Source organism: Myiozetetes cayanensis, unplaced genomic scaffold (genome assembly GCF_022539395.1).
Source record: "Myiozetetes cayanensis isolate MyiCay16 unplaced genomic scaffold, myiCay2020 scf1, whole genome shotgun sequence".
Taxonomy (NCBI): Eukaryota; Metazoa; Chordata; class Aves; order Passeriformes; family Tyrannidae; genus Myiozetetes; species Myiozetetes cayanensis.
In genome coordinates this window covers 104514767-104526968 of record NW_026086604.1, presented here as the reverse complement: position 1 = coordinate 104526968, position 12202 = coordinate 104514767, and the positions used below count along the sequence as shown (strand labels likewise).

General features: G+C 41.3%; 1 protein-coding gene across 1 annotated transcript in view; it reads right to left on the bottom strand.

Annotated features, from left to right (window-relative positions):
• DPY19L1 (dpy-19 like C-mannosyltransferase 1) overlaps positions 1-8160 on the bottom strand; it is a 46140-nt gene extending 37980 nt beyond the window's left edge. The window contains exons 1-5 of the mRNA XM_050317121.1: positions 7854-8160; positions 6862-6930; positions 1746-1770; positions 1146-1233; positions 385-522 (exon numbers count right to left, since the gene is read on the bottom strand). Of these exons, the coding sequence (XP_050173078.1) occupies positions 385-522; positions 1146-1233; positions 1746-1770; positions 6862-6930; positions 7854-8145 (612 nt within the window). The 5' untranslated portion in view covers positions 8146-8160. The remainder of the gene's footprint in view (positions 1-384; positions 523-1145; positions 1234-1745; positions 1771-6861; positions 6931-7853) is intronic.
• Positions 8161-12202: the final 4042 nt, after the last annotated feature.

Here is a 12202-nt window from a genome sequence, read left to right as displayed (position 1 = left end):
AGTCATTACTGTCACATACTACCGATATCTCATATGTCATATTTCCTGAAGTACATAATGTCAGCAACCTACTTGCTCTCAGTGAAGAGAGCAAAAGAAGACAACTATAGAACTGGACTGCAACTTTAGGACTGCACAAAATACTAGGATCTAGAAAGCATTTGCATTTGACTGAACATACTTGAAGTCTGAAAACTGATCACAATGTATGAAGTAGCTTTATCATTTGAAATCTGGAACTAAAATTCCGTATTTAAGCAACACTTCATTAGCCACCTTATCTTGACAATTACCTTTTCCAGAGTAACATCTCTTAAAAATTTGTAGCCAAAGCTAAAGAAACCAAAGATTCACAGAAGGTATTATTTTTAAAACACAGCTCACCTCTGGGTAAAGATTGAACCTTTGTAAGGTGTTAATCACTAAAGGATATTCAGTTAGTCTGTCATTCATAATTGCCCATACTCCATTCCAAAACGATGGTGCCTCAATAATGATCTTGAAGTAGGAATAATAAAGACCCTGCAGGAGAGAAGAATTATTAGTTACAAAGAAAGAGGTCACTTCTGCTTCATGAACTGCCATATACAAGTTTCATTTTTAAACAAACTCTGTAATGTAACACACAAGACAAACTTATTCCAGAGGACTACCCAGTTTTTCAAATCTCTTCTATTACTGCCACTGAAACAAACAATGTGAGTTTCCTTTCACCTTGTTTCATAGCATATCTGGAATCTTTCATTTCAGCTGTATCTATGCACTAGCATAGCACTTCACATTTCTCAAAATAAAAGCAGACAAAAGGTGCATACATATGCCAATATTTATTAAATAAATAAATTATTTAGAAAAAAGGCTGAACAACAAGACTAAAACTGAAAGCAAGGTATAAGGTACTTGCACACTTTTGTATTTTAAATCCTTTAGAATCATACTTTTAAATTGTACTTAAAGTGAACTGTGAAGCTATACACTCATAGTGATGAACTACAAGACACACAAATACTCTGCATGTAAAAGTGTAATGCATGTTAGCTGTAAGAGATCAATATATTCACTTATCCAGAATATATTAAAAACTTTGGAAAGCCCATGATCAGATTACAGACAGAAGTTTTCCAGCCACTGAAACATAATCTAACCATTTCCGTGCGAAAAGCCATTTCTCTTTCTAGTGTTGACAGGTGAGAAAAATGACGGTCATTTTCAAATAGAGCTGTTATGTGACACCTGTTAAAAAATAATAATAATTAAAACTGAATAAAGAGGTTTAGAATGTATTAAGTCATAGATACCAAGGAACATTCAATGAAGACACAAATTTTACTTACTAACTGCTATTTTAATTTACTCATATATTATACCAATATTCCCCTCTATTCAGATAATTTTAAATTGAAAAAATATGAACCCATAGAGTATTTATTAAATTCTATTATGGCATTAGATATAATGCAATATAATACTGTAATGCTATATAATACTATCATGTATTTTAACTTAAGGGTAGACATTTAATGATTAAGCAACAATTTTCTACCTGAAAAGCAGACTCACTCTTCTCTGAAAAGGCTTAAGAAACCTGTCACATCAGGTTCACAAGAAAAGAACTACTCAGCTCACAGACAATTTAGTTTTGAGAGGAAAGGTCTAAATATAAATTAACCCAATATCTTGTCTAAAAATAATTTTTTATTATTTTAAAATACCATATTACTCTCAAGCAATAAATTGAGCCTTACCAATGTAGGACTCCTGCTACAACAGCTGTAAAGGAAACAAAAGGTGTGAAGTTATTCAAATAAATAACTGAACATGAAATCATGTTCATTGTTGTAATTACAGTACTATTTCAGAGATGCACAGAAGGTACTCAAGACTCCAGAGGAACAGAGGAACAAGAACATCTGAATTAATTTTCATGGTCAGGTCTCTAAAAATCTGAAATTATGCTGTGGTAATCAGCAATAGGCAATGTTTCCACCTATGTCCAGCATCACTCAAGTTGGACCACCAGCATCTAATGTACATATTACAGCTATCAAGAACAGATTGCAAGCAATTTCTGTAACAAGTATAAATATTTTTAGCATTTTTATGACACCTCCTGTGACTGTTCACTCAACTCCTGCTCAGATTTTCACCAACACACAACTCAAGCCTGATGTGTACTACAAGCAGCACTGCTAGGTCAAAGCAAGGGCAAAAAACAGGCAGGGCCTGGTGACCAGAAAGGGCTAAAGGTCACTATGCAGCCATTATCACCTGCAGCTTGCTGTCTCCTGCAGCCATAATCCTTGCGTATTGATTGTCTGGGAGTGTCCTCAGAAACGGATAACTCATGGAAATGCTACAGATCAAACTTCCAAGCTGGAAGGTATAAATTATGTCATCTTAGCCAAAAAGTTTTTGAAGCAGATACAGAAGCAGCTGGACTGGTGAGGCTTTCATACTTCCCAGTGTGATAAGGGAAGTGATCCCACTTTTGAGAGGGATGCTGGCACCGTGATGAGAAAGGAAGGATGAACACTCTCACCATCATCTAGGTAATTATTTTGCTCAGAGGTGCACAAGTTAGAATCTTCAAGCTGAGTTGTGAATTAGAGAACCTGTGAGTTTGATCCCTCTTGCCTTAAGTGATGAGTTAGTGAATTCCTATGTTAGACTAGTCTCTACAAAGTGGACTGAGCCCTTGTTTGTCATGTTTGTTTTCTTTCCCCTTGAGTTCATGAAATAAATTTTAATTTACAGACTACATTATGCTGTAAATATCAGAAATCCAAATGGACCGTGACAACTAACACAGATCTAACTGCAACTATATTTACTAAAAAAGATTGACTCTGCATGCAGTAAGGTTCCCTTTGTCCATTCCAAGACCATCTACACTGCTGCCTCATAAGTACAGAACAAGGGAGGTAATCTGAGGGACAAAGGGAAAAGACAAATGATGATAAAGCAGTGGGTTTAGCAGACAGTCTAGGTCTCTGACCTCTTGACCACGACAAGATCCACAGAGAGCAGATACCACCCCATTTTCCTTGGGCAGCACTGACAACATATAGAGAGCTCAGCATGGAAACAAAGTCAGCATAAGTGAGGGATAATGGGCAGGCATATATGGGGATCACAGTGCTCCTCCTAGACTGAAGGTGTCTTGGTTGCCCTCTAGGCACACAGTGGCTTTCTGCAATAGAAAGGTCTGGTAGACTAGTTGTCTACAATCCATGAAAGTCTTTACGGTTAATGAAGAGCCCTCTTATTCACATAGGCTACGTGGAGCAGAGGGAATGTGGAGAAGATAATCACCTGCCCTGCTTATACCCAGCTGGGGCCAGAAAGGTGCTGAGCACCGTGTCTCTCTCCAGGGTGCTGACCAGCACAAAACTGCCCCCATTCCCAGGCACAGCCCTTGCCTCTATGGTGACATGGAATGGATCAAATTGCTTACGCATCAGTAAAACATAAGCAATGCCTGCATATCAATGCAGAAGACAGCTGGAGAGTTCATGAATGCACATGTGTTCAGACTGAATTTTACGAGAGTATGGTTGTCTGCTTCTGGAAGGCAGCAGGAACAAGAGAAAGAAAAACACCTTTGCAAAAGCACTAAATTTACGTGAAATGGGAGTGGACTTAATGTATACTTCATGTCCTAGTTCATATACCCAGACAAGATATTCCTAGTATATATGCCAGACCAGCACAGAGCCTGGAAGTGCTGGTGATGGTAGCACTTGTTATCACTGTCACCACAAGGCTCATAAACATAGTTCGCTGCATTATGATCTAATTTTAATTTTAAAGTTTTCTATATGAAGATGTGCAAGGTGAACCTGGGCAAGACAGAAAATAAAAATAATTTAAGAAAAAAATTACCTAAGAGGGAAAAAATTTCTAAACTACCTGCCTGCACAATTTAACACTTAGCTCAAGCTAAACACTTCACATAGTAGTTGAGGTTGTACAATACCACACTGAAACTTCACTAAGAGTTACAAAGCTCCACTTCTGTCACTGAAGCAGTTTTTCCAAAGGCCAGGCTGGATTCCAGTTAGAAAATGAAGACCTCAAAGTTTTACTTAAAACTTCACATTATTACATATACTTTCTAGAAAAAAAAAAATCATCAAAGAATTGCTCAGTGTAAGCAGAACTTAATGTCTTCTGAAAGGTTCAGGAGCTGCAGGCTTTTTTTATACCAGGGACATTTACATTAGTTCTCATGGAAAGCTGCAAATTTCTTTTTCAGAAAAGCAGATATTGATCTGACATGGAATTCCAGGTAAGCACATTAGCTATGTCAGCAATGCAGCAAACCATATTCCATAAGAAAAACACGTTTTGCAGTAATTCTATGGAACGAAACAGAGCAGTTTGTATCTTTCTTAGTTATTACTTACTGACTAATAATTGCACATTGGCAAAGGGCATTATTTAATTTCTCAGCACCATTCCTAAGATTCTCAGTAAGATTAGATGCTGAAATAGATTCACATATACACACCTCAACTATATAAAAAAAAAAATCAATTTTAAGACAGATTACTTGTTAAGAATATACAATAAAGTCAAATGCATATTAGCTACCAGTACTGTTCATTATCTCAAATGTAGTGCCAAATAAGCCAAATGTGCAGTATTTTATTGATGCAAATAAATTATCTATTAATATGGAAATTACATTTCACTTTCAAACATACCACTTATTTCATCGAGAAAACAATATCTCTCAATCTTATTCTTCACTATGTTTCATTTAAAGTCAATGCAGTAACAGCAGATACATTCACAATTATTTTGGAGAATTTCATATACATTTTTACAAAAATTCACAATATTGCTCTACTATAAGTACAAAATTAAGACCTTTTATAATCGCACAGCAATTAATGTAATTACTCACATTTCAAGAGACAATGGGCTTAATTCATAGACTTCCACTGTGAGTACAAATCGGCATTTTTCAACACATTGCATTAATCTAGTTTCTGATGGAAAACATTCAAATCACCTCTCTTAAATTACCATTCTTTGATCCCATTGATGTCCTTATTGGGGAGGGAATGAAGTAGAGGACCGGAAGGGAATACTACAGTCCTAATGCTACAAACACTTACACAGCTACTATGTACTAGAACTTGCAGGTGCCATTTTCTCACCCAACCTAAGAATCCCTAAAAGCAAAGCATATGATAAGATTTTTGCAGACTAGTGCTATTATGCAAAATCTGATAGATTTCCTATTTTTGCCTGTGTGCTGTTCTAAGAAAAGCAAGATGAATGGCATCTAAAAAGGATTCTAATTTTGGAAATTAAATACTGAAGAATAAAGCCATTCTTCGGCTTTATTTACCAAGAGAACAATAAATACTGAGATACTGTAATCCAGTAGGATGTGAAGTGTACAAGAAACTACTACTTGGCAAATACCCACAAAGTGACGAGGTAGGAGTAAAGCAAAACTGGAAACAATGAGGAACCTGCAAGCATGGACTACTTCTGCAGCTTAGTCAAGTTGTTACATTTTGAGATTCTGTTCAATATAAAAAAGACATCTTCAAGAATAAGGCCTCAAGTCAATAGTCATTTAAAGAAAAACACAACATAAGAGGGCAAAGTGTAGTATAAGACTGTCCTTGAAATTTTTGACAATTTTATTGCTGCACATGAATTGGAGGTAATTTGCATGAGAAAAAATTTCATGCTCTATAACAAAACTAGCTCCAGCTGTGGGAGCCTGTTTTTAAAACATGGGCCTTATAGCTTAAGCAAAATGACAACAAACATTCAAATACCAGTAAAACTAATCAAACCCCACTATTTCATATTTAGTATATATACATTCTTTGCTACTGCAAATGCTGTATGTTATCATGTAATGTTATGTGATAACATAACATATGTGCTGTTAAGGTCTTACTGCTATTAAAAATGTAAATATCTCCCTGACATATTTAATTGGTTATCCAGGTTTCACAGACAAATTCCAGTTATTATAAAGCTCTCTCCCTAATCTGTTCTCAAATTTCAATCAAAGAAAATAATTTTTCAATTTTGACCATCAGTTTAATGTTTCTATGTCATTTAAGTAACTATGAGTCTAGGAAATGCTGACTAAGCAGATGTAAGTAAAGCAATTCAGGAGCACTTTATTCATCAATTAGCTTGTAATCTAAGGGTTGTTTCCCTGCTATTCCTTTGCAGTGTAATTCATCAAACTGAAGAAACTCCCTTTGGCAACCAGGACTACTGGTGGGGTGATTAATAATACCAGCATCTTTGGAATACTGTAACAGTCTTTCACTACAATAATAGCTTTAAGGGCATACATAACTGTGCATCTTACAAATATGCTATTACTTAACATTTGTTGACCCTGGGAATGCATTTCTTATTTAATTTCACAAACACTTTAGGTGCTTTTTTCAAGACTTTCTCCATTAGGCATTTCATTATTTACTCAAAAATATTCCCAAATAACATCTGAATTTAAATGCCTCTACAATTGTATGTTCTTCCACACATAATTCTTCTCAAGGAAGCTCTTTTGAATAAATTACTCAATAGGAATTGTTGCTTTTTCTCACCCCCCTAGAAATTATTGCCTGAATAGGAGAGATCCATAAATATCTGGAATTTTTTTTCCTACAAATCCTGTGATACCACATCAACTGCTACAGTAACAGCTTTACAAAAGTTACCAGGCAGTAAGTTATTTCCTGTTCATTTTCAGCATAAGCTATGTTTTTGTGTTATTCCAAGCTGTATGTCCAAATACATTTTGACAGTTCACAATTCCAGAGAAAGGAAGGTAAAAAGAAGAGCATTTTCCCCCGATGTATTCCTTCTACTTACCCAGAAGAAATGTGAGCCATATCTTGCTATCAGCTTTTATGATGAAGGCCTTTTTGTCGACAACAAATACTGCCAAAAGAACACAAGTACCTTAAGAACAGCCCCTTTAAAAGGAACTCTGAACTTTGCAACATCAGTTTTATGTAAAAATCTTGACTAGACATCAAAAATGCTGAAATTTCATACAGAGAGTTCCTAATTGCACATAAATGCTTTAAACGGCACAGATAGACTACTCAGGTGACTATACAAATCACCATTTTTTTTAATTTCTGAAAGAATACCTACAGAATAACTTGTCGAAAGAGGATTTCTACGCAGGTACGTTACTGACAAATGTGTTCAAACAGAAAGTCAGGACTTTTAAAGAACACACAACCCTCCACGCTTTCAGCAGAGCGTTATCAAGAAACAAGCCGGTCATGCCAGCACTGTGAGCTGCGCTAGTCAACACCACCAGAGGGACTGTTTTAACAAGAGTTAGTTACACAAACAGCACGTTTCCCCACTTCTCCACCAAAGGATGCTGAAGCGGTAAAAAAAACCAAAACAACTCTCTTCCTTCCCCTTGCCCCAGGATCTCGCCGATCCCCTCGTGTGGGTCTTGTCAGCTTTTCTCTCTTCGCACCCTCCCCGCGTGAGGGGCTGGAGGACGGGCCCGGGCCGGGCGGGAGCGCGGCCGGCCGCTGCCCCGGGCGCTGCCAGACACCGCCCTCCCGCCTCCCTCCCTCCCTCTCTCGCTCCCGCCGGGAGACCAGCGGGGTGCCCGCTTCCTGCCCGCCGCCCCCGGACCGCTGCTTCCCGAGGAAGGACGTCCCGGCGCTCCCTGCCCCGGGAACAGCCACCGCGTGCCATGGGGGCTCGCCTGCCGTGCCGGGACACCCGGAAGGAGGGGCGGGAGGCGACACCCAGCCCACCGCGCTCCCGCCCGTCCCATCCCGCCGGGGGCAGAGGGAGCGGGCAGGGGGCAGGGTTCGGGGTAGGAGCCTCACCTCGGAGCTGCTCTCCGCAGACGCGCAGTAGCCTCAGGGGCCCGCGGCCCAGCAGGTCCCGCTCCCCCTCTGCAGCGGGACCCTCCCGGCAGGGTCCCCGGGGGTCGCCCCGGGCTCCACGCCGGCCGCCGCCTCCCCTCCGCATGGCGCGGGCCCCGCCGGAGAGCTGCTGCCTGCCCGGCGAGTGCGGCCGGCGGCCGCGGCTGGGGCTGGCGCCTGGCGACTGCTGTTGCTGCTGCCCAGGCTTGAGCGGCGGCGACTCTTTGTTCCTGCCTCGGCTCGGGACGACCATCTCCGCATAGTCCCCGCCGGGGCCGGGGCGCCGCGCCGAAGGGGAGGGAAGCCGAGCCGAGGAGGGCGGTGCTCGGCAAGGAGCTTCCCCCACCCCCTGGCAGGGCCCGGAGGCCACGGGGCGGAGCCGCAGCCGGCGGGCTCGTAGTACCGGGGCGAGGGGGCGGCCGGTCCCTGCTCCGCCGCCGCCCGCTCCGCCCGGCTGGACACGTGGGGGAGGGGGCGGCCCCCGCTCCGCTCCGCCCCGCCGCTCACGGACGCACCGCCCCTCAGCCCGGCGGGGAGGAGGAGCAGGAGAACGAGGAGGCGGGAGCGGAGCTCTTCCCGCTCTCCCCCTCCCTCTCTTCCCAGAGGGACGGTCGCGGTTTTCCCGCCGGTAGCTGAGCAGGCGGGACTGCCGCGCTCTGCAGGCTGCTGTGGCCTCCTGCCTCGGGTGTTTCTCTTGGTTGCTTCTCCCGTTCCAGGGCCGTTCAGCTCTGTAAGCGTCGTCGCGGTTACACCAAGTCCACCCCGGAAGAGCCCTTCTCTTTCCCGCGCCCAAATTCCCAAAATTTTAACTGCCAGGAGGTGACTTGGCTGTGGTTTTTATTGCTATGTCCTAGGGGCTTCTCCGGCACAGAAATCACTCTTCTTTCTCCTCCTCCACCTCTTCTCTTCCTCGTTACGGAGTTTTAAACGTTGGTTTGCCTCACCATGTGCCAGCAATGTGGCCTCTCAGCCCAGGAGCACTGGACAGCTCCGGCCCAAACCTTGCTTTGGATTCAGAGGTTAAAAGGCCCTGTTGTGCACAAGTTCTGCATAACGCCAACCCTTGAGACAGTGGTGTTTTATGACTTTTCCAGAACAGTTCTCCTCAGGAGCTTCCCAGCAGCAACCACCGTAGCTCCTACTGGAACAGCTGGAATTACTGTTCTTTGAAGAGTGTTGAATATACAGCACAACTGTTTAACAAGACCCAGCTACAGAAAACTGTCGTTCCGCCTCCTACCAGTGCTCTTCTGTTCAGCACAGAACAGTGCTTAGGCAGCAGCTCATGGGATAGGTATACGTTAATTTAATTACCACTTTTATAGCATTGATTGAATATAGCAGAATATAATGTCTTCAGTAACTGCAACCTCTCCAAACAGATCCATTTCATTCTTTCCTTCCTGACCTCTTTTGGTCCCCTGGAAGTCCTTTCTTGATTGTACCTATTCCTTGCCTCCTAGATGCTCCTCAGTTCCTGTCTTCAGGGTTTTCTTTATCCCTCTGCACTCTTTATTTCTCTCTTTGATTCTGCTCCCAAGTTTTCTGCATTTGAAACTCTCTGCTTCTTTTTCCTGGCTTTTCCACATTTTTCTTCTGGCATAACAGATGTAGGTCTCTTTATAAAATGTTTACAACCTCTTTATTTTCATCTCCTTTTCCTAATGATTTCTATGAATCCTAGCCTGTGAAACACACAGTTTGAGCCTTATGTGGCCAATACCATACTGAGATAGTATTTTAAAAATTGTTCAGTAATATATGTAGTTTTATATATATATATATATATATATATATAGTTAGTGTATTGCTAGCACAGGAAGGTAATTTTGGTCCAGATTCAGCTACTGAGGTAACAAATGTGTAAGGACAGGATAGCTTTTGCTGTCTTTGTGGTAGTAAGAAGGCTGTTTACATCACAATAAAGGTGTAAAGATACAAACCTGTAAAGGTACCGAACAAACATGTTTTGGGGAGATAATTGTAAAAGGCCATGTCTTAACATTGATCTCAAAAGGTGAGCAAGGGAGAAATAGTATTTGTCATATAAAACAGCCAGTCTCCTGAGCACGCAGGCCCTTCTTCCAATGTGAATTACATGTACCAGTTTCATTTTGCAATAAACATTTGTCTGTGCTTATTAAAGGGAAGACACTTCAAGTGTTTGAAGAATACATGCTATTTTTCCCACCTGCTTTTCAAGAACAAAAGTTCCACAGACCGCTCTTTTTCATATTTGATTTTAATCAAGTAGCCTTGTCATAAATTTAGTAACCAAAGGAGTCTATTGTTGCTGTCTGAGGGATTGAAGTGTACAGGCTCCAGTAGAGTTCTGCATGTAACCGACGTAAAAAAAGAGTAGTATGGTATGTTCTGCTGATTTTTAGCTCCTGAGACCTATTTTCAAATTTTGCCAAAATCAATAGAGTCATGGAACACTTAGAAACTTGAAGGGTTGATATTATTAAGGTTCAAGTAATCGCTGCAGGATGACTCAACCATTGAGGTTAATTGGGCCTTCTCCAGCCTTCAACAAATCAATTACCTTCAGGCTGTTTTCTTTTATTAAAACTCTTCAGGCAATTTATTTCAAAAGGTACCACCCACAGAATCTGATTACAAAGGCACATACTACTAAACAACTCCAAAGATTTTAAAAGTTACTGTAAGTATGGAAAAACAGAACTTCTCATTTTTAAATGTAGAGGTGCCCATATTCAGCAACTATGAATTGCTACAGAAAACCATCAACGCTACTTCAAAAGAGCTGCAGCAGAGCAGTACACCTCTAAAAATAAAATGACACATTTCAATCTGTAAGACACAAGTAGTAAGAAATAAACCTTGGGTTTATATCATCACAAGAATTTCATATTTTTTCCAGAAGTGCTATTTTTAATGTCTTAACATCATGTTTCAGATGGAGTAGTTCATTACTAATCCTGCACATCACAGCGAACGGAGTCATTCCAATAAATCAGCACAGACCTTGCTGTTTATAACAAAAAGGAAGGGGAGGAAGGAAATATCTCTCTGAAAATGAATTTGATTTCTCTTAACTCTCAAGGGTGTTGAAGGATATATGTAAGTCCACAGGAGAGGCATCATCTTAATCAGTTTATCCTAACTGCTTTTGTCCAGGGAGTGCAAAATCTGTAAGCTGTTGCTCCACAGTTTTCTACTGTCCCAGGACAAGGCATCCTGGAACACAACATTCCTCTTTCTGCTAAGTCTTATCTATCTATCTCTTTGCCCACACATATTCCATGATCACTGGACTGTCTCTTCATATTTCCAAATCACTCTGATAGATATCAGCAACCTCAGTTGGATAGTGATTGTGGCACACTGTCAAAGGAGATAAGTCATAGTCCTCAGGAATGAGACCCTGCAAGTGAAACACACTGGCCTTGGCAGTTCCTATATATTCTCTACTATTATTCATTCCTCAGGACACTGGACAGGCACATCTCATTACCAAACAGTCCAGAGCTTGCTTTCTTTTCCTCCATTCATTCTCATCTTCTGTACTGTTTCTTGACACCAGTTCTCCCTCTTGCCTCAAGTGAGACCTTTACTTTACGGTTTATAAGCAATACAAACCCCTTCTCTCTCCCAAGGTGATCCAAATAAGAGTGCCTGTAGAGATTCCCTTTTTCAGTCTATAATGATGTTTCTTGTATTGCTCTGCTTTGTTCCAGTGGCACAGCCTCAGAGTATATTCTGCAGATTTTCTGACAAGCCTGCCGTTGCCACCTACCATGGGGCTTTGCTTCTGTGAAGTTTGTGTTGATCCCACACACTTTCACACGTTCAGCAGCAGACTTAATAATAGCAGGACTGCATTGTAGCAAGTTAGGGAACTTCAGGCTCTTTTTCCTTGGTTTATTTAATCCAAGGTTAGCATGTTCTGGAAAGTATGTCGCTTCACCAAACAATTGTGTGACTGCTGCGTGGTTAGATGTGCTCAACCTAGCATCAAACTAGTCATTTTGAGTGCTGACAGCAACAGAACTGCAGCAATGTGGAGCTGAGAGCCCCAGGTAACTAGCCGGGAAGTTAGAGGGTTTTGAGCTCCACACCATATGGCCATATCTGACTTAATCATTATTAATACTGATTGAGCTTCACTCAAAGCTGAGCAGACAAATTCTTACTTACAGAAAGAACTTTATGAGAACAGAAATAGCTGGGATCTCTTCTTGTGAAGACCAGGCTGAATAGAGGTGCAGAAGGCAAAGGAATCTCTTAAGGCAGAAGTAAAAATGCTGGATTGCCCTTGGAGGAATCTGACAGAAAAAAAACCCCAG